General features: G+C 33.2%; 1 protein-coding gene and 2 pseudogenes across 1 annotated transcript; 2 read left to right on the top strand and 1 right to left on the bottom strand.

Moving 5' to 3' along the window:
* LOC104772413 lies at positions 6,149-6,585 on the top strand (annotated as a pseudogene).
* LOC104772412 (importin subunit alpha-1-like) lies at positions 12,783-14,291 on the top strand. The gene has a single exon (XM_010497032.1). It carries the CDS (start codon positions 12,783-12,785, stop codon positions 14,289-14,291), a length of 1,509 nt encoding a protein of 502 aa, XP_010495334.1.
* Positions 14,965-22,500, bottom strand: part of LOC104772411 — a 33,797-nt pseudogene continuing 26,261 nt past the window's right edge.

Genomic DNA, 22,500 nt, shown 5'->3' with positions numbered 1-22,500 from the left:
TCGGTTTGGGTTCACAAATAAGATGATTAGGGTTTAGATTTTATAAGTAGAACGAAATTATATATGGTTTGGGTTCACAAATGAGATGGTTAGGGTTTAGATTTTATATATGTCGGTTTGGGTTTATTAAAGTGCGGTTTAAGTTTTTTAATTTTATAATAATGTATAAAGATTTTATTGCCTTATTTTATTAGGGGGTGAATGGAGAGGTTCACCCCTAGGGGTGAACCCAAGTATTGTTCCCCAACAAAATGGGCTGGTGTACATTGTGTAGTCTTTTGTCTTGGTCAAAGTCTCAAAGACCCTTGTACAATATTCTTTTTCTCTAGAACATACATGTTCGAAAACAGCGAACACATACATGATACATGCACAAAATCCATGAATCTTAGGCCTTGTTTATCGAGGGGTTCAACCCCTGATTCTTAGTTTTTTATGTCAAAAAATAAAGTAAAAGAAAAGAAAAAATATAAGGGGAGTTGTTATATAGTATCCCCAAATGTGTTTTAAGAGACGCTACGTGTCTGTGTGCTATTGGCTGGACGAGAAACAGAAAACGTGGAAAAAAAAAATTTCTTCCCATTTCTTTTTTTCTCTCTCTCTCTTTCTCTCGCGATTGCGAGATAACGAAGAATTTTTTGTGGAATCATCTGGGTGTGGAGGAAGAGGAGATTGCTGTCAGCTTTGATTGTATGTAGGAGAGGCGATTCGATTATCATCATCTCCACATTCCGAGGGCCGTCATGATGAAACCCTAACAATTCGGTGGTCACCATCTGCGAATTCAGTGAACCAAATCCACAACAACTTTTGCTAAGGAGATGACACTTGGTTTGCTATATTTCTGACACCTATTTTTTTTTGATAATTAACTATAGTTTGAACCCAATTAACTACAAGCCCATAAAACCAAAAAAAAAAATCATCAACATTTTCTTCCTCCCTTCTTTAATCAGAAACAAACTAGGTAGTAACCTATGCTATAACACGGGACAAATATTTCATATAAATTTTAAATTCTTAAAATGACTAAGAATTATATTTACTTTAGAACGGGAATGCACGTCCCGTCCCGTCCTATCTCCACATGTTCCAACCCATCTTCTCTCGTCTCGTCTCGTCTCATCCCATTGTCTCGTCTTGTCCCATATCCATCCGGTTATTTTTTCTCTTTGTTCTCTTTTAAATAATTATCCATTAGACAATGTTTATTAAAAGAGATTGGATAAAAATTAGATGGGATACCAAATTTCTCGTTGAATATTCTTTTTGTTAGTTAGTTGAAACTATCCAAATAATTATAGTTTTAAAAAAGTATATAACTGTTTTCAAAAATCCCAAAATTTCAAAGTGCCCGTTCCAAAGTGGTTAATTAATTGTCGCATAGTAAATTCTTATCCAAATTAGTGAAAGCTTGACACTTGAATTTTTCTACCAATAGTTTTTTGATTTTATACTTTTATCTAAAATTTCTTTCCCTTTTTTTTTTAAAAAAGTTGTTCAATATATTGTTTTCACTATTTGAATTACCTGTTTCAGTTTACACATACTATTTCTTGTCTTAATACCATAAATATACAGGAATTTTTCTCAAAATTCAATTATTATTTCTTTAAGTATATGTACTTAAGTAGTAAATTAAATTACTTCAAAAACACTGGTAAAACATATATTCAGTCAAATAATAAACTCTTTTAGGTAGTAAAACTTTAATTATATAATATTAGTATTTTCCATAAAAATTAGTTAGCCACTCTTTTATGGTGTTGTTAAAATTTTGGTGTATATTTCGAATACTGCAACCGTACCAAAAATAAACATGATCATCATCATCATCAGCTGGGAAATATACAATTTTTTGCAATACATCCTTAATAATCAAGCATAGTCTGTGTGTTTGTTGAAAATGTTAAAGTAATTTTGTTACGGGGTATTAAATCTTGTTCGGTCCCATCCCATTCCGTCATGTCCCGAACCATCCTGTTAGAAATTTTATGTCATAACCATTCTCTTTTAAACAATTACCCATACAATAATGTTATTAATAAATTTTGGCTAAGAAATTCAGACAAAATACATGTATTCTCTATTTGAATGTTTAATTTATATAGTTAGTTGAAATTCTAAATTCTAAAAGCTCTCAGAATATTTTTAAAAATACCCAAAATTCTCAAAATACCCATCGCAAAGTAGTTCTTTACATGTAACATAGTTAACCTTTTTTTTTACAACTGCTTCGCACCATAAAAAAAAAAATTCCTAGAGTTCTATGGAATTCTCGAATTTAGTCTTTCAGTTTTAATCCTTAGAACAAAGGCGAAAAAAAAAATTATTAGGTTTGATGTCTCTTTACATAAACTTAGAAAATCAACGACTGAGATGTTTTGCTCAAAATAAAAAGGCATGGCTGGGCTTATAAGTTATAACATGTAATTGGGTCAAATTATCCGATTTCAGTGATTCCATTTTAACCTTTCGCGCAGATGAATTAATTTGACTTACCTCCAATGGCATACCCTTATAAATATCTATATAAGTAATGTTTGTTTTATATTTGTGTTTTCGATTAATAGGAGGGATATATATATATATATAATATTAGATATTTGTGTATAGGCAACACAATACACAACGACTCATTAACCACTGAAACTTTTAATGTCTTCAAGTACTATCTCGGTAGACTGTTCGTTGTGATATTTTTTCATGTAGAAATAGTTTAGAATATACAAAAATTAATTAGATATTGTTAGAATTTTTCTATAAAAGTTAGTTGGCCACTCATTTGAGTGTTTAGTCAATAAATGAGTGTTTTGTCAATATTTTGGTATATATGTGAATATCGCAACCCATATCGAGCATAATTAAATTTGAAAATATACGATTTTTTGTGATCCATCTATAATAACCAAACACAGCCTGTGATTGTGATTTTGTCACGTGTATCAAAATATTTCTCACAATTTGCATAAGGGTGTTAAATCCAAATATCAATTTGGATTTAGTTGATTTAATGTATGTATATAACTTACATGTATCTATTTTGAAACGGGAAACATGTTGTGTATGGTGCTGTCATTAATTTTATTCCCATAAATTTACTCTTTTAAATAATTTCCCATTAGACAATATTTTTGAAAAAAGTTTGGCTAAAAAATGTAGATGAACTACATGAAATCTTTATCTGAATATTTAATTTATATATAGTTAGTAGATCATAATTCTCAAAAAATTTCAAAAATATTTTCAAAATACACAAACTCTCAAAATACCCATCTTAAAGAGGTTCTTTACATGCCACATTGTCCTGTTCTAACCGTTCCTTCCCGTCCTGGCCATTTCACACTGCCAAAAATTGTGTGTACCATAACTGTTCTTTTTTTAAATAATTAGCTTTTAGGCAATATTTATTAAAAAAATTGGGTAAGAAATTCTCAAAAACTTTCAAAATATTTTCAATGATATACAAAATTCTCCAAATATCCATCTTAAAGTAATCCTTTATTGTCATATTTCTTTTTTAATATGAATCTGTTATTTGCAAAACTTATAAGATTTTTTACAACTTTTGCTAAAGAGATGACACTTGGTTTGCTATTTCTGACACCTGTTTTTTTTTTTACCTAATTAACTATAGTTTGAACCCAATTAACTACAAGCCCATAAAACCAAAAAAAAATCATCAACATTTTCTTCCTCCCTTATTTAATCAGAAACAAATGCAGTCCCAATAATCTAGAGCTACATTTTATCGGTTGTCGTTGGTTTCATCTTGAAACTATACCAACATTAAATTAAATTTATAAGTTTGAATTCTTAGGTTTAATTTCAATGTTTCAATCTAACAATTTCTACTTTAAAAGACTCAGTATTTTTTATCAGCCCCAACAATTTCTACTTTAAAAGTATGAAACTATTTTCAATTTTTATTTGGTATCAATTTGTTTATATTTTTAGTTGGGTTGGTCAGTATTTTATTTTTAGGTTCTATGGTGTATGATTTCATTACGAAATATATTAGATGCTAAAACTAAAAAATGGAAGGAATATATTTTTGTAACAATGTTGAAAAATTTTCAAAAAGCAAACTATACAACAATTATCTTATATATATTATAAAATTTTTTATATTTTTAAATTAGTCTATCATAAGTTAATTTGGTTTCAGTTTTTACTTTAAAAGTATGAAACCATTTTCTATTTTTATTTGGTTTTCAATTTGTTTATACTTTTTATTTGGGTTGATCAGTATTTTGTTTTAGGTTCTATGGTGTATGAACATAATTACTTAGGTTGATTTTAAAGAATACCATCATTTTCTGCATTGCTATACCCACTATTTTCCTCAGTTTTCATTTTTGTTTATATAACTTCTCATTTTTAACTTATTATTTTGAAACACTTGCGAATTTATGATCATTAATATTTGATTTCAATCTCTTCTCTTTCTTAAAGGCTCAAACATTGTATAAAGTTTAGTTTTCTAAAAACAACCTATTACCATACAAGTACATCCCCTTTCATACTATTGTGAAAACTAAAACATTTACTTTCTATTCTATCCTCGATTCAATCTCCATCGAACAACAAAACACTGGTAACCATTGTTTGGATCATCCATTTATGGGAAGTTCCTAACTTTAAATTTGAATATTTTTTCCACAAATGTAAATTATCTTTACATTGTTTATCTTTTGATGATTTATTCAATCATTTTAAAATACTTATAAAAGAAAATAAATAAGTTCATGTGTATTTGATTTTAAAATAATTTTAATATATAATTATGTTGGGAGTCAGATAGAGTAAGAGTTGAAATAAACCTTACTATATTATATATCTAATAATAAAGTAAAGTTTTCTTTTGGAAAGCTACAAAAGATTGTCATATGATGTTCCCTTCTTTCACAACTGCCATTTTATTTCTTTTAATTTTTAGTGTAACAAATAATTTGATGATTAAATAGTTTAAGGATATAAGATTATAATATTTGGGTTGTTAGGATAATGTCGAGTAATAATTTGCTGTTTTATTTCTACACTTTAATATAAATAATTCACATGATCTTGATATTACATTATTTTATTTCATTTTCAATCCATTTAAAATAAACTAAAGTATATTTTAATATATAATTTCTAAATAACTAAATGATAATCATATATATATGTTTTTTTAATAAAGATGTAACTGTATATATTTCTATTTAAAGAGAGAAGTGAATATATATTTAAATTCATGATTTGATTAGCTAAGATGCATGTATATAGATTTATATTTATAATATACAACTCTTGAATATATATTTAAAACAATAGACAATTTAGTTATTAATTCACAATAATGTATTTCTATAAACCTGACACATTTTTTGTTAACTTTTCTATTCCATCTCATCAATCCCATATTTTGTACTAACTCTCATTTTTTGTAACTTTCATAATATTTATAGTAATACAATGAATGATTAATAATAGTATTTCGAAATATTACATATATAACAAAATATATTGATATGTAATGATTGGATATCTATAACTCTCACATTGTTTATGTGACTCCTATAACAATGAAATACTCCATCTGTTTTTATTTAGTTGTCGTTTTAGGTTTTCAATAAAAATGTTTGGTGAAGGTTTCCAATTTTATCTCTGTTGTTTTAAAGTTTTGACCAATAAAAATATTAATAAAAGGTAAAACAGACAATATAATAGTTTTTTTAAGTTGTGTGAGAAAACCTTAAACGACAACTAAAAAACTGGAGAACGTATAAATTACATTTACTTAATTGATATAAAGATTAGTGTATTTCTTATCTAATTAAATAATAAATTTTCCATATACTCTTAACTACAATTTCTCTTATAAATAGAAAGATACACATTTCACTAACCCTCATATCTCAAATCTTACATAATATTTTTATTTAATTAATATTATTTTAACTAACAATCTTCAAAATTATAAAAGATATCTAAAAACAATATAAACTAAATCTGTGCGTAGCACGGAGTGACTACTAGTTAGGTAATATATTTGTGTACTAAAAATCATAACCATACATGATGACGATGTATAAATACTAATTAAGAACAATGTCAACGTATAGACAAACAAGTACAACACGAATTATATAAACACTACACGATGAGCAAGAACAACAAAAGACCGTTTGTATCCATCTTAATAGTGATGATAGTGATCTTATCAATTTCTCAAAACCAATGTCAGCCAAATCCAGCACTTTGTATAGCAGACGCCAGAAAATCTCCTGACTGTAGAAATGCGGTAAAACACGGCCGTTTTAATGCTATTAAGAAAGAGTGTTGCATCGTACTACTTGGTCTACCGGAAGACTGTTTGGGTGTGTTATTATTTCCTATGCGTTTCATCTTCCGTCTTGTGCTTAAGGGTTACATGTCTATTATTGGGCATTAAATTACCTCTTTAGTAATCCTTTGTTATTTTATTTTGTATGTAACGACAATAATTCACACTAGATATTCACCCGCAGTACACTGCGGGGTTTTTCCTAATAAAAATAAAATGTTATTTGTTTTGTAGATTACTATAGTAATAACTAATATTTAATTTGTATTTTTTAAAATGTACAACTTTACAAATATAGATATATATGATTTAGTATAGAAAGTATTTTGTTTGAAGTTTGTTGTTTTATATTATAGGAACTATAATATACAATTAGATAAGTAGTGATTTATAGAAGGAAGATATTGTGTGTGTTTATAGAATTAATTCATATTGCTTTGTAAAATTGGAAATTTAATATAATAAAATTAATTATAAACTTAATACTTAATGTTTTCCAAAATCAAAACTTAATATTAATTAGTTAAATGAAAAATAAATTAATAATTAATGTCAATGGCATGCTTGTAAATAAATTCCAACTTCAGGATTTATTTGCTAAATGTCTCCAAAAATGTATATATAGATTATTCATATTCTATAAAGAACATCAATCTTATAATGATTTTTTTTTTCTTTTTCTGACAACTGATCTTATAATCATTTATAAACTCATATATTGTGGTCTTTTAATAATTCATGTTCAATTTATTATTATTATTATTATTATTAGATATGATTTAATTTGATTTGCTAACAAAATAGTGTGTATATATTATTTGTCTTTTAACAATTATTTTTTCGCTAAATGATTCTAGGAATGGAGTATCATATGAATGAAAAAAAAATAAAACAATACTATGAAATCTAACATCATAGACCAAGTAAATTATATTTAACATTCTTCAACATAGAAATCAAATAAACGAAACTAAAAAACACAAATACTACCGATTAAGCCAGCGGAAACTATCAAAGAACGTTAACAAAAAAAAATAATAACTATCAAAGCAACAAAGAAATTGACACACTTTGAGAAAACATTATCTATACAATTAAAGGAGAAGTCTCATAAGGTTTTACATTTTTTTTGGTAAGTATTTACATGAAATGTCACTGGTCTTAAAACCATTTTAAATTTTCTCTTTAAGGTTTAAAATGCAAATTAGGTCTCAAACTAATCAAATATTTTAAATAATTATTAGCTTTTAAATAAATTAATTCAGTTTTGCTCTCTAGTTAACTATGAATGGAAATAAGTATTACTTTTTAAAAGATTGTTAACTAATAAACTAATCAAACTTAAAAAACTAAGATTTGATACTATACCATATTATTTGTTTTAATTATTTTATTTGGAAATTTTCTCTATGATTATAAATTCTGATTTTCCTATCATTTTACTTTGATTTCATTTACAAATTATTTTGATTAATCATATAATACATATGATTAATAAATATGTTGTTTTCTATGCATATATTATAATTTATATTTTTTTGAGCAAAGATATATTACTCAATCTATTGTATATGAAAAAATGTGTGTTCAATGTTCCACATCATAGGGTTGGTAAAACTAAATTTATGTAAGTTGATAAATTTATAAGTTTTATTTGCTCACAAATACAATATTATAATTATAACCTTAAAATATTTCACTAAAATAATAATGTAAATACAATAAACAAACAATATAAAACTATAGTATACATTCAAAAACTTAAAATACTATATTCTTTTAAAATAATCTTATTATATAAAGTTGGGTTTTCAAAGTTAGCCATTAACAGGATCATGACACGTGTCAAGTATACAATGAGATATTGACATGTATCAAAAAAATATTATTTTTTAAAACAGTTAATTAAGATAATAACATTAAAAATATTACTTTTCAAAACAGCTAATTAAGAATAACATTAAATCTACATAAAATTTACATCTTTATATCTAAAAAAAATTCCTAAATCAAAACGAAAAATTGACAAAACTAATATATTTTTCATTGTATGCTAATTATATTATATGTGTTTTCTCAATTAGATTTTGACATGTATAAAAAAAATTTCATTAAGCATGTATATTATTATTAATCAAGAAATAGTGAATAATAAAATTAAAAAAAATAATATAAGTTATGTAAAAAGAATTATTATTTTTGAAACGTAATAAGAACAGCTAATTAAAAAAATAACATTATATCTACATAAAATTTACATATTTATATCAAAAGCTTTTATCTTTGATTTTTTTTTCTGATATAATTTTGCAGATCTATTGTGGGTCTTTTATTCGTGCGGGTTTCTGAATGGAAGCTATCAGATGCAATGAAATGGAATCAAAGTATCTAAAGCCCGCTAAATTAATTGAGGATGGAGACACTAATGGAGGTTCCAAAAGTGATTCTACAGTTAGTAGTGTTATAAATTTCAAAGATTAGTCGGTAGTTGATGTATTTGGTCAAAATCTAGAGTTTTCTCATCTAGATAATGTCAATGAATCCGGTACTGAAACAAGAGCTCCTTGATCGAGTAATTGAGAAGCGATTTTAAACTTTCGGAAGTTGGAACGGTAAACCGTTTTAAAATTGGTTTCAAACTTGATTTATGTGGGTTTCTATAGAATTTGGTTCGTAAACCGTTTAAATCCAGGTATATAGAGAAATATATGAGAAGTTTTGATTCGGGTAGAAATATGTTGAGAACTTACGACTCGAGAATATTTGAGATGTGGTCATATTTCCAAGTAGTTTTGGTACAATGCTATATTTCTAAAGATTATAAGGCATCGATCTTTAACGTGATTATGACATATATCATGTTTTGGATTGTTTATAAAGTTTCTATTTTGTATATGTGAATTATCTAAGTTTTATATATACCATCATGATTATAATATTCAAATTTTATTTTTATGTTATATTTACTTTTGTAATAGAGTATATAATTTCGTTTAGTTGTTCATCCAAAATATCTTTGGAGTAAAAAAAAATTCATGGTTAAAGAAATTATGTAACAAAACAATTTTAGTAATTATAAGAACTATAATTATGCCAAACAACATAAAATTTGTTTAATTTGTTTAAAAGACATTTTATAGGTGGTGATAAATAGCATACTTTAACAATAAAATAATTTAGGATTTAAGAGCATATTTTTAATGGTGAAACATACAGTAAAATTGTATGTGGTTATTAAATTATATATTGCTTTGATGAATTCTCTGCATGTAAAATGTTTTGTAATAAGTTGTGACACGTATTTTAAATCTGACAATAATAATATTTGTAATGATGAGTATTTGGCAAACGTTTAGTGGGATATAATTTAGCTTTAGATTATTGTAATAATTGTTATAATATATTAAGAATATAAAATATAAATAAGTGTATGAAGGTAAATACAAATAAAAAAAATTCTCTAACTAAACAATTATTTTTATATTTACTTCAAGAAATAAAATTTATTTTTATATTTTTTAAAAATCTTTTAGGGTTTAAAATTTATTCTCTTCAACAGTTTTAATACCCGCACATCGTGCGGGCCTTTATCTACTTAATACATAAAATATAGAATATATAAGGTTTATATGGTTAGTATAGTTAGTGGGTGAATTAAACTTTTTTTTTATAATTATTCTTACCAATTTCCCAAAACAAAATATTCAATGGTTTTTTCCTTTTTAAAAAAAAAATTGCCAACGAATAATATTTGAGTCATTTCAATAGATCATAGTTTCTTTGGATATGTTTCTTTTTGATATATGGATATGATAAATTAAAGTACTAAAGTCACATTGTTTTGTTATTTCTCCTTCCAGTACAGATAAAATAAGTTTTAAAGGTTTATACAGTAAAACCTCTATAAATTAATAAAGTTGGGACCATGAAAATCTATTAATTTATAGAAGTTTTAATTTCTCGATAAACTAATAATTATTAATTTATGGAGAGACTTTCTTAATTTGGTAACAAAAAATTAAAAATAAGATTTAAAGTACAAGGAGAAGGTTCAAAACCAAGGTCGAGGATTTATGGGTTGCCGAGGTTCTCTATATAGTGGAGAAAGGTTGGACACAAGGTTATCGCTCCAAGAGAGGAAGGTGGAGGAGGTTGGACGCAAGTTTATCTCCCCAAGAGAGGATGGCGGAGCCAAGGTTTTTTCCATGGTGGAGGAGGTTAAATGCAAGGTTCTCTCCATAAGGGATGAGGGTGGAGCCGAAGTTTCCTCCATGGTGGTCATATATTATTGTGATGATACATCATTGATTAGTATATTTTTTATTCAAAATATTTTTTGAGCTAGCAATCTTAGTAATTAAAAAACTACGCAAAAGTGAAAGCAAAATAGTTGGCTTAATGTGTTCATATATACATTTTCTAGGTGGTGATAAATAATATATTTGTAAAATAGAGTATAGGTGTAAAAAAAATATTTTAATAGTAACATACATAAAAGATTTGTAAATGGGTATAAATCAGTGTATTATAAGAAAAATAAAATTTATAAATAACATACAACAATTTTAATATATTTTTGTTAAATTTAATTTAATTTATAAAACTTTAAACCCGCACATCGGGCGGGTCCTCATCTAATTGTTCTTGGAGATTGGGCTTATTCCAAGACAGCCTTATTTGGAACTACACAGACTCGGGTGAGTACACGGTAAAATCAGGCTACTGGCTACTAACTCATGATTCAACAAATGGTGATCCACAACAACAATTCCCACATGGTTCGATAAATTTGAAAATCAGAATCTGGAAACTTCGGATTGTTCCAAAGATAAAACATTTTTTATGGCGTATTGTCTCTAAAGCGTTACCGACCACATCAAGACTCAAACCCGAGGTATGAATATTGATCCATTATGTCAAAGATGCCATCAAGAGGAAGAAACAATCCTACATGCACTATTTACCTGTCCTTTTGCTATGATGACCTGGCGAATGTCAAATAACAGCTTGATTAACAACAACATTTTTAACATTGATGTGGAGGAAAACATTTCCAATTTAATTTCATTCTCAAATTAACATAGTACCTCTCAATTAGACTCTCTGTTACCTTTATGGCTACTTTGGCGCATATGGAAGGCCAAAAACAATTTAGTTTTCAATGGATTCCATGAAAGTCCAACTAGAACTATCCTCACAGCAAAAGCTGAAGTAAAAGATTGGATAAATATTCTTAATCCTCGCGAAAGTTTACTACTTCATGATCAACCTGCAAATCATCAATCATGGTCTGCTCCTTCAGGCACAACAGTCAAATGCAATTTTGACGCAGGATATGACGATCGGACACATTTAGTCACAGGGGGTTGGATAATCCGAAATAATATGGGTATACCTCTTGGATGGGGGGCGTCAAAGTTAGAAACAGCAAATTCAGCATTGGAAGCAGAAATAAAAGCTCTTATTTTCGCTCTTCAACAATCATGGATACGAGGCTATACATCTATCATATTTGAAGGAGACTGTGAAGTCCTGATCAACACATTAAATGGAAAGATTAAAACTGCTTCACTCGCAATGTTTCTAATGGATGTCAATCAATGGTCTCAAAAATTCCATAGTATATGTTTTAAATTTACTAAGAGAAATTGTAATTTTGTAGCTCACAGTTTAGCTAAGTTTGGCTGTATTGTAAATGATTACTATGCTGATTCTGTAACAAAGCCATTTTGGCTTCAAGAAACACTTTGTATTGACCAAGTTTAATAAATACAAAGTGACTTTTGTGGAAAAAAAATACTATAATTAATTAATTATAATCAAAGGTGTTCAAAGTAAATAAAAATACAAGACATATATATATATGCTAGATAAGGATCCGCCCGATGTGCGGATTTAAAGTTTTATAAATAAAGTTAAATTTAACAAAAATATATTAAAATTTGTTGTATGTTATTTATAAGTTTTATTTTTGCTATAATATACTGATTTATATTCATTTACAAATCTTTTATGTATGTTACCACTAAAAACATAATTTTTACACCTAACTATATTGTATGTTACAAATATATTTTTTACCACCACATAGAAAATGTCTGTATGATCACATTAAACCAACTATCATATGTCTTTTTACTTTCATTTTTGAATAGTTTTTTTAATTACTAAAATTATTGGCTCAAGTAAAGGGTATGTAATTGGATTAACATTATAAAATAGATTTCCATATTAGTAGTTCCCTTTTTTAATCAGGTATTGGAAAGTTTCCTTTTTGTTTTTCAATTAGTTAATCAAATTTACATGTCTAGGTTTTTTTACTTTTTTCTCCGCAGGATCCATCTATATATACACCAGAACTCAATACGTTACGTCTATCTGTGTGCAAATCGATCGAGTAATATATTTCTTTCTCATTCGCTTTATTGAATCTCCTTCTCGAGACAGAGCCATGTCGCTGAAACCTAGCGCCAGGACTGAGGCCCGCCGGAACCAGTACAAAGTTACGGTAGATGCGGAGGAGGGACGACGGAGGAGAGAAGACAACATGGTTGAGGTGCGAAAAATCAAACGTGAGGAGAGTCTGATGAAGAAGAGGCGTGAAGCTCTTGATGATTTCTCGGGATTGGTCGACGACGATATGAAGTTGGAGAGTTTGCAAGATATGGTCGCTGGGGTTTGGTCGGAAAATCCTGACTGGCAGCTTAATTCAACTACTCAGATCAGGAAGCTTCTATCTATCCGCAGAAGTCCTCCAATCGATAAAGTGATAGGCTCTGGAGTCGTGCCTCGGTTAGTTGAGTTTCTTAAGAAAGAAGATAACCATAAGATTCAATTAGAGGCAGCTTGGGCTCTAACAAACATTGCATCTGGAACATCGGATCACACAAAGGTTGTAATCGAACACAATGCTGTTCCAATCTTTGTCCAGCTTCTTGCTTCACCCAATGATGATGTCCGCGAACAAGCTGTATGGGGGTTAGGTAACGTTGCTGGTGATTCAAAGCAGTGCCGTGATTATGTTCTTAATTGTGGAGCACTTGTTCCGCTTCTCAATCAGCTTAATGAGCATACCAAATTGTCTATGCTTAGAGAAGTCACATGGACTTTGTCAAACTTGTGTCGTGGTGGTGGCCTGATTAATCCCGAAGCGCTTCAAGCCCTTGAACGATTAATTCATTCTACCGATGAACAAGTCTTGACAGACGCATGTTGGGCACTCAGTTACATCACTAGAGTATCCAATGACAAAATCCAGGCTGTCATCGATTCGGGCTTTGTCCCAAGACTTGTTGAACTTCTCCTCCATCCTTGTATGTCAGTGCTAGTTCCTGCGCTTCGCACGGTTGGAAATATAGTAACGGGAGATGCTCTACAAACACAGTTTGTGATCAATAGTGGTGCTCTGCCTTGTCTTGCCGTCATTCTAACTCAAAACTATAAGAGAAGCATTAAAAAGGAAACTTGTTGGACGATTTCAAACATCACAGCGGGAACCAAAGAACAGATCCAGGCTGTATTAGAGGCTAATTTGATAGCACCCTTGGTCAAGCTGCTTCAATGTGCTGAATTTGACATTAAGAAAGAAGCTGCATGGGCAATTTCATATGTAGCTTTTGGAGGTTCTCATGATCAGATCAAATACCTTGTAGAACAAGGATGTATAAAACCGTTATGCAATCTCCTACGATGTGTGGATCCAAAAATCATAATTCTCTGCCTTAAAGCATTGGAAAACATTTTAAAAGTGGGAGAGGAAGAGAAGAACTTGGGTAATACAGGGGACATGAACCATTACGCTGAGCTGATTGATGATGCAGGAGGGCTAGACAAGATGGAGGACCTTCAGAACCATGACAACAGTGAGATCTATGACAAGGCTCTAAGAATTATGGAGACATACTGGCTTGAAGAAGATGAGGAAACACAACAATCTCCTGATGGATTCAACTTCAACTGAAGGAATGGAATAAGAAGCTCGTAGCTTGAGCATAGGATTCGAATAAAGTATCTTTCAAATTAAAAAAATAAAATATAACTACTGTATAAAGCTAGGATTGTTCCTGACTACATTGTGATCTCTGCCACGATTATTTTTTTCTTGAAATTTACCTGTAATGATAACATGCCAGTTTGCTTTGATCTATTTTATTCTACTCTGTTTTTGGTGACTTTAAACTTGTTTAAAATCTGTGTCTGAAAATTTAGACAGTATATTTTAATAATTACCACATCTTAGTTTTCTGTTGTCAACTCGTTGCGATAAAACTTGTAATGGATTTCTTTCAATAAAGATGAGCAAATGAGTCTAACCACAGCGATAACACAAAAGTTAAACACATTCCTAAATGCAAAAATGCAGTGGAAACCATAAACCTAACAAACAAGTACATCTGAAAACGCAAATATGATTGCGTCTACTCGGTAACATCACGACTCAATGCAGAAAAGCGAAAAACAAAGTCAAATATCTAGTGTTTAGAACAGATTGATATATTTTTAAACTAATAACAACAAAAGAAGTAGTGTATATATATATATATAATAAATATATAGTTACAAATACATGACAGTCTACGCAAATTTTTAAAAGAATAAAACATTTTCTCTTCGGGAAGCCACAAAGAATAGAGAGTAAAACACTTACATTGTTATACATGAAGTAGTAGTAAACACTTTCTTCTCAAGCCACGACTGCTCTCTTTCCTTTGCTGTTTTTAGTGTTATCTTTCTTCTTTCTTGAAACGCCTGTGATTGGATGACCCAGAGGACCTGACCACGTCTGGACTTGCGTGCGTTGGTGGTTCGTCTTTGGAAAAATTGAAAGAAGATGATGTGAAGGATGGGACCATGTCTCGTGGCACAAATGTCGGGTCTATATGCTGTGAGGCACCTAATGGTAGGCCCATTGCTCCACCATCTTGGTGCGGTGGCGGAAACTTCTCGCTTTTGCTCTTTGCATTTGCGTGTGTAATTAATCTCCTTCTCTGCTGTTTAGAGTCAAAATATACAAAAGATGATGTAAATAAACGGATCAGTCTTTGTGTGTGTGTGTGTATTTGTAGATATGCCAGAAGCAGAACATTAGTGAAGATTTTTCTTTCCTAAAAACATAAGCATTGGTGGTTTAACAAAAACCATTACTCAGTTCACTTCCTAACATAGACAACAGCCTAAATGCACACAGTACTTGCCTAGAAGCAAACTGATTCGAGCTACAGGAATAAATGTAGAAAAGAAGATATGTTATTGAAAAGAAAACAGTTGGGAGGGACATACATCGACATTTGACTGAAGTTCTGCATTAGCTTCAGGAGCTGGAAGAGCTCGATTTGAACGATCTCTGTGCCGATTCTTCCTTCCACCATCCCCTTGGGCTTTACTAGCAGCTCTTTGTCTGCACAGGATAAAACTGTCAGTCTATGCATGCTAACAAAGACAGTATAAAATAGCTACAGCCTACAAGTAATGGTGGACGCAACAATAATATCTGAATTTCCAAAATAAATGTGTTTCACTCCACTCTATCTGGATGGTAACAGCTTCTATCTAGCCAAAGTCGGATCCTCAACCGGTATATGGTATGGTCGGAAAAACTCTCCACTAAAAAAATCGAGAGAACACAACTAAATACTAAGTGTGACATGGTTTTCTTTTGTGGTTCATTCCTACCAGGAAATAGTGTATAGACTACCCTGCTTTTCAGTATATGAATCATGATTTGAGTGGAGTACACCAAAATATACATAATATTTCAACTATTTGCATCTTCAGCAAAAGTCATGTCAAAATATACATAATATTTCAACTATCCCTTTTTCGATAGCTTGGCATTCGAGAACGTCGGCACATCGTTGCCAACCAACGGGGATTCTACACTGCTAATCGAGTCTGACATTGTCTGGATTGAAAGTTTTCTTGAATGTTTAATCCACAGGCAGCACTGGATAGATTTATACAAGTCTTGGGAGGTAAATCCCTTAAGAAAATTGGAAACTTTCCATGCAAAACGGTAAGAATGCAAAATGGTAAGAATGCAAATTTTCTTATTTTATCAGTTTTCCTTTTGTGATAAAAAGGAAAAATTCTGGTAATTAAGTCCCTAAAAAGAAAATGGGCCGAACAACTCGGCAATATTTTACAAGGGTACTCGGACCCATAAGGATTGACAATAAAAAAGCGGAAAACAAATTCAATTTTAAACGTCCAAGGCACCAGACAGATCTGCTTGAAAACTCTCGGCGTTCGAGCCGAATGGATGTTCAACGGATTCCGGAGCCGTCGTCTCCGGGGGGGGGGGGGGAATCCATAACCGAGCTGGTCCGGGGACATGGTAAGGTCATTTTCATTCAGCTCGAGGACATCGATCGCTGTGACAGTCTTCTCGGCTTCGGCCTTTTTCTCGTTAATCTCCTTAACTCGCTCCTTAGGAATGACGGCCCCATTCTCAATCAGATATTGTACAGCTTCCTGTACTCCGGTGGCTTGGTTCAGCAGATCTTCCAGGGGGCGAACTTTCACCTGCTCAACTAGATAGGCCTTGACCTTGTCTAATCGGTTTTGCGCTTTCTTCGCTGTTTGCTCCACCTTCTCCCAACGATCCTTCCGAAGTCTCTTAACTTCGAAATTGAGCTGAACCTTCAACCCGTCGCATGATTCCTGCAGTTCGGCTTTCTCTTCTTCTAGAGTAAGCGCTCGGGAGTTCAGTTTGCTAACCCTCAGTTCGGTGTTGGCAATGATGCCATCTTTTTCAGCGATAAGAGCTTCAAGCTCCTTGATTCTCTCGTCCTTCGCCCTGCTAGCGGCTCGGATCTCTTCTGCGCATTCTTTCACCTTTTCGAGTTCAAGCTCGGACCCCTTGCTGGTTTTGACTCGTCTATCATACGACTGAACCAGCGCATTCATCTTGGCGGCAGTCTGTGGATTCAAAGAATATACGTCAGTTTGAAGCTTTGTTGGATAAATAAAACTTTAATAGGTTGATGAGAATAGTAAGACGAACCATTAAGTGCGATTCAGCGACATCGAGGAATGCTTGCTTGAATTCCAATTCGTCCGCTGACGGAAGGATTCGGCAGGAAGTCTTCAGGGTCCGGAAAAGCTCGCCCGAAGCCTCGCGATTGGTCACCAAGGGATAATTGCCAAAATAGTGATATATGGTTTTAGAATGTATATATATGGTTTTTGGGTTTTAGAAACCCTTAAGTTATTTTCTAGCAGTTTTTGAGAGAAGGATATTGAGAGCTTTTGGGAGAGAGAGATTTGCTTTGTAGAGAAGAATTCTTGAACTCCCTCTTCTACTTTTTAATATCTATTGCATGTTATTCAGAATTATGATTTGTTCTTCATTAAACATGTCTGAGTAATTTGCTTGTTAGGTTTAGGGTTTTTCATAGGGTTTTTATGATTTATTAGATCTGAGATTTTTAGGGTTCTTAATCTTTTATGATCTTCATCCTTGGTTGTTCTTCACAATAATTCTTGATTGATCACCTAGAATTGTTATCTTAGGGAAATAAATTGATATGAGAATATAATTGTTTTCCTGATTAAACCATTGATGAGCAGAATTGTTTATTACAAAGAGATTTGAATTAATAATTCTGTGAACTTATCTAAACCTGTTCTTAAAGCTGATTTATTACTTGGAATTTTACAAAGAGATTTGGATTTTCTGGTTTTAAATTTAGATTATAATTGCAGTGAGAACTGATTATTTTACCAAAAGTTTAGAGTTCTAGATCTGATTTTTATTGCTTGAACCTTAATTAATTTATCTGATTTAATATTTCATAATTTCTTGAGAAATTCCCTAGGCTTAGCTCTTTTGATTTTCTGAATTCACAACACTTTTATTTAAATATTTGCATTGCTTTATTTTAATTCAATTTAACTTGTTTAGCGTAATTTACAAAACTTTACAATCTATTGTGTTTGATCTTGAGTCTCTGTGGATTCGACCCCTAAGTACTGCAGTGATCTCTTGTTTGAGAGAGTAGCTCTAGGGATTAATTTGAGCTTATCAAATTTTGGCGCCGTTGCCGGGGACTCTCTGATCTACCATTAGATTTAAGTTTTTAATTTCGTCTAAACTTTTCTTTTTATTTTCTACTTACACGTTTTTGTTTTTCTTCTCTTTGGTGTTTCAGGTGCATGCCTCCTAGACCTCACACAAGGAGCAACAAGTCTGGTCCTACTGTGAATTTGTCAAACCAAGAGTTGGGAAAACTTGAGCGTGAGAACAGAAAAGCAGCCAAATCTCTGAAGATGGTTAATACGATCATTCTGATGCGTGATGAGGCTGGTGTTTTGAGGGATCAAGAGGGCCACTTGCGCAATGAGCAGGGCCAAAAGCTTGATGCAGAAGGAAACGTGATTCCTGAACCTGTTGTCAACGAGCAGGCTGTCGTGAACCAGCAAGCTGGTGTCGTTGATGATCCGGATCTTGGTGTCGATCGACACCAACCAGGTGGCATCGATCGACACCCACCTGCAGACGTGCGTGGAGCTGCCAACCACGTACAGAACCCCGTTCGACGACAGGAGAACAACCGGGATCTGATCAGGACCATTGCTGACTACAATCGGGCTGATCTGGTGTATGAGAACCGGTCTGCTATTGTTCCTCCCCCTTTTCAGAGGAATGATTTTGAGTTGAAACCTGCGTACTTTCAACTAGTTGGGCAGAGACCTTTCTCTGCTTTGCCCAATGAGAAGCCCTTGGATCACATTGAGCATTTTGAGGATCTGGTGACTAGCATCAAGGCTAATGGGGTAACTGAGGACTACATCTTCTGCAAACTCTTCCCTTACTCACTTGCAGGAGAGGCATCTCAGTGGTTGAAACAGCTGCCTGCTGGATCATTGACAAGCTGGCGTGATGTCAAGGTGGCCTTCCTCAACCACTTCTATGATGATGCAATGTCAGATGAGTTGAGAATCAAGCTGTCTTCCTTCAAGCAGAGACCAGATGAAGCTTTCAAAGCAGCTTGGGTGAGATTCAAGGCTTACCAAAGGGACTGTCCACACCATGGTTTCTCAAGAGTTCAACTGCTAAGTATCTTCTTCAGAGGGTGTGACTGGGAGTATCAGTTGGCTTTAGATGCTGCAAGTCATGGGAATTTCAAGACAAGATTGCCAGTAGATGCTGAATTGTTGATTGAGAACTTAGCTGCTAGCAATAGTACTAAGAGAGCAGATGCTGAAAGGAAGAGACTACATGGAGGATATGACTCACACCAGTTAGCTTCTGTTAATGCTAAGCTGGATTCTGTGCATAATCTCCTTGTGGGTAAGAAACCTGTTCATTTTGCTGCTGACGTTGAGACATATGAGCCAGAATCTGATCAAGGAAATTATGAGGAAGAAGAGGTGAACTATGTCTATGGGAATCAGGGGCAGAGGTTTGGAAATCAGCAAGGTAGTAGGCCTTACAGTGGAAACAGCCAGCGCAGTAACTTTCAGGGCAACTCTTCTGGTTTCACACCCAAACCTGAATATCAGAAGCAGCAACAAAACAGTGGATTCACAAGGACTTATGGCAACAACTCATATCAGTCTCCACCTCCTAAGTCAGCTGAAACTAGTAAGATGGAAGCTATGCTTGAGCAGCTTTTGCAAGGCCAAGAGCAAATGACAGTGACTTTCAATGGGAAGCTGGATAATGTCTACACTGATCTTAATGGGAAGTTTGAAGCTTTGAACATCCATGTCAAGAAGCTGGAAAGTCAGGTTGCGCAGACTGCTGGGTCTGTAAAAAGGCAAGAAGGTTATCTCCCTTCAAGAACTGAATCAAATCCTAAACATTCTTGCAATGCAGTGACTTTGAGAAGTGGCAAACAACTCCATCCTATACCCCAGAAGAATCAAACTGATGATCTACAGGAGTTGATTGATATAGACGACGAAGAGGATGTTTCTGCTGAGCCAGTATCGACCGACACACATGGGCATCGGTCGACACCCAAACCATGCGAAGTTTCGGACAAAATCCCAGAACAAAGCGTCGATCGACACCAACCAGGTGGCATCGATCGACGCCAACCACGGACAGAAACTGCGAATGTGAAGTCTTCTACTCCAGTTGCAGAAAGAGTTTACACACCTAAGGTTCCATTCCCCAAGAATCCAAGGAAGTCTAAACAAGAGCTAGATGATGCTAAGTGCAAAGCCATGATGGATAAGCTTATTCTTGAGTTGCCTTTGGTTGATGCTGTTAAGACTTCTCCAATGCTTAGGAGATATGTCAAGAGGATGGTAACCAAGGATTTTAATGCTGAGCAAGGAGTTATGATGATATCAGCCCAAGTCAGTGCCATCATTCAGAACAAGATCCCAGAAAAACTTCCTGATCCAGGGAGCTTTGTTCTTGATTGCACTATCTTCACTGACAGATTTGCTAGATCTTTGTGTGATCTTGGTTCTAGTGTCAACCTCATGCCAAGATCAGTAGCACTCAGCCTGGGAATGACAGACTTCCAGCCTACTAAGCTCACTCTCATCCTTGCTGACCGGTCCGTTCGTATTCCAGATGGTGTTCTTGAAGATGTTCCAATTAAGATTGGTGAGTGCTTGATACCTACTGATTTTGTGGTGTTAAAGTATGAGGAGGAACCCAAGGACCCTCTTATTCTGGGAAGATCATTCTTAGCTACTGCTGGAGCTATAATTGATGTCAAGAAGGGTCAGATTGGTCTCAACATTGGTGATTTACAAATGCGCTTTGACATGGAGAAGCTGGTTAAGAGGCCGACCATTGATGGCCAGACATTCTATGTAGACACATTGTCTAATCTGGCTGAAGAGATATTCCAGGAGCTGCATCCTGAGGATCCTTTAGAGAGAGCATTGGTTGCTTCTGCTGAAGAAGCTGAGCATCTAGATGACATTGCTGCTGGGTATGTCAAACTGCTTGATGCCAATAAACAAGTGAAGAAGTTGGTTGCACAAGAGGAATTGGTTTGTACTTCTCCACCAGCTGCAAAGGTTTCTGATTGGAGTCTTGAAAAAGCTCCAAAGGTTGATCTCAAGCCACTTCCTGCAGGTTTAAGGTATGCATATCTAGGTGAGAACTCTTCTTATCCTGTTATTGTTAGTGCTTCCTTAAACAATGCAGAGCTCACTTTACTGCTAAGCAAGCTGCGCAAGTTTCGCAAGGCTCTTGGCTATTCTCTTGATGATATTGCAGGAATCTCTCCAGACTTGTGTATGCATAGGATTCATCTTGAGGAAGGAGCTAAGACATCTATTGAGCATCAGAGGAGGCTGAATCCGAATCTGCAAGATGTTGTCAAGAAGGAGATCATGAAGCTGCTGAATGCTGGGATCATCTATCCAATATCTGACAGCAATTGGGTTAGTCCGGTACATGTTGTTCCTAAGAAGGGTGGAGTCACAGTGGTGAAGAATGACAAGAATGAGCTGATCCCTACAAGGACAATTACTGGTCATCGGATGTGCATAGACTACAGGAAGCTGAATGCTGCAACAAGGAAAGATCACTTCCCACTTCCTTTCATTGACCAGATGTTGGAGAGGTTAGCTAATCATCCATACTACTGCTTTTTGGATGGTTACTCAGGCTTTTTCCAGATTCCTATTCATCCTGATGACCAAGAGAAGACCACCTTCACTTGTCCCTATGGTACCTTCGCTTACCGCAGAATGCCTTTTGGTCTCTGTAATGCTCCTGCAACATTTCAGAGATGCATGATATCAATCTTCACTGATATGATTGAGGATTATATGGAGGTGTTTATGGATGATTTTTCAGTTTATGGATCTTCATTCAAAAGCTGTTTGGATAATCTCTGTAAGGTGCTAGCAAGGTGTGAAGAGAAGCATTTGGTGCTAAACTGGGAAAAATGTCATTTTATGGTTAGAGATGGCATAGTGCTGGGCCACAGGGTTTCAGAAGCTGGAATAGAAGTTGACCGCGCTAAGATAGAGGTGATGACAAGTCTTCAACTACCAGAGAATGTGAAGGCAGTGAGGAGCTTTCTTGGACATGCAGGGTTCTATAGGCGATTTATCAAAGATTTCAGCAAGATAGCAAGACCACTTTCTGCTTTGTTGTGCAAAGATGTCAAGTTTGAATTCACTGATGAATGTCGCATAGCCTTTGAGAGGATTAAGCAGGAGCTTGTGAGTGCACCTATTGTTCAGCCACC

This window comes from Camelina sativa, chromosome 20, assembly GCF_000633955.1.
Source record: "Camelina sativa cultivar DH55 chromosome 20, Cs, whole genome shotgun sequence".
Taxonomy (NCBI): Eukaryota; Viridiplantae; Streptophyta; class Magnoliopsida; order Brassicales; family Brassicaceae; genus Camelina; species Camelina sativa.
Note: the sequence above shows the minus strand (reverse complement) of the source record. Positions and strands in the feature narration are given on the sequence as shown.

Excerpts from the sequence above, each read along its gene's own strand:
- LOC104772412 (XM_010497032.1), top strand. The coding sequence starts at position 12,783 with ATGTCGCTGAAACCTAGCGCCAGGACTGAGGCCCGCCGGAACCAGTAC.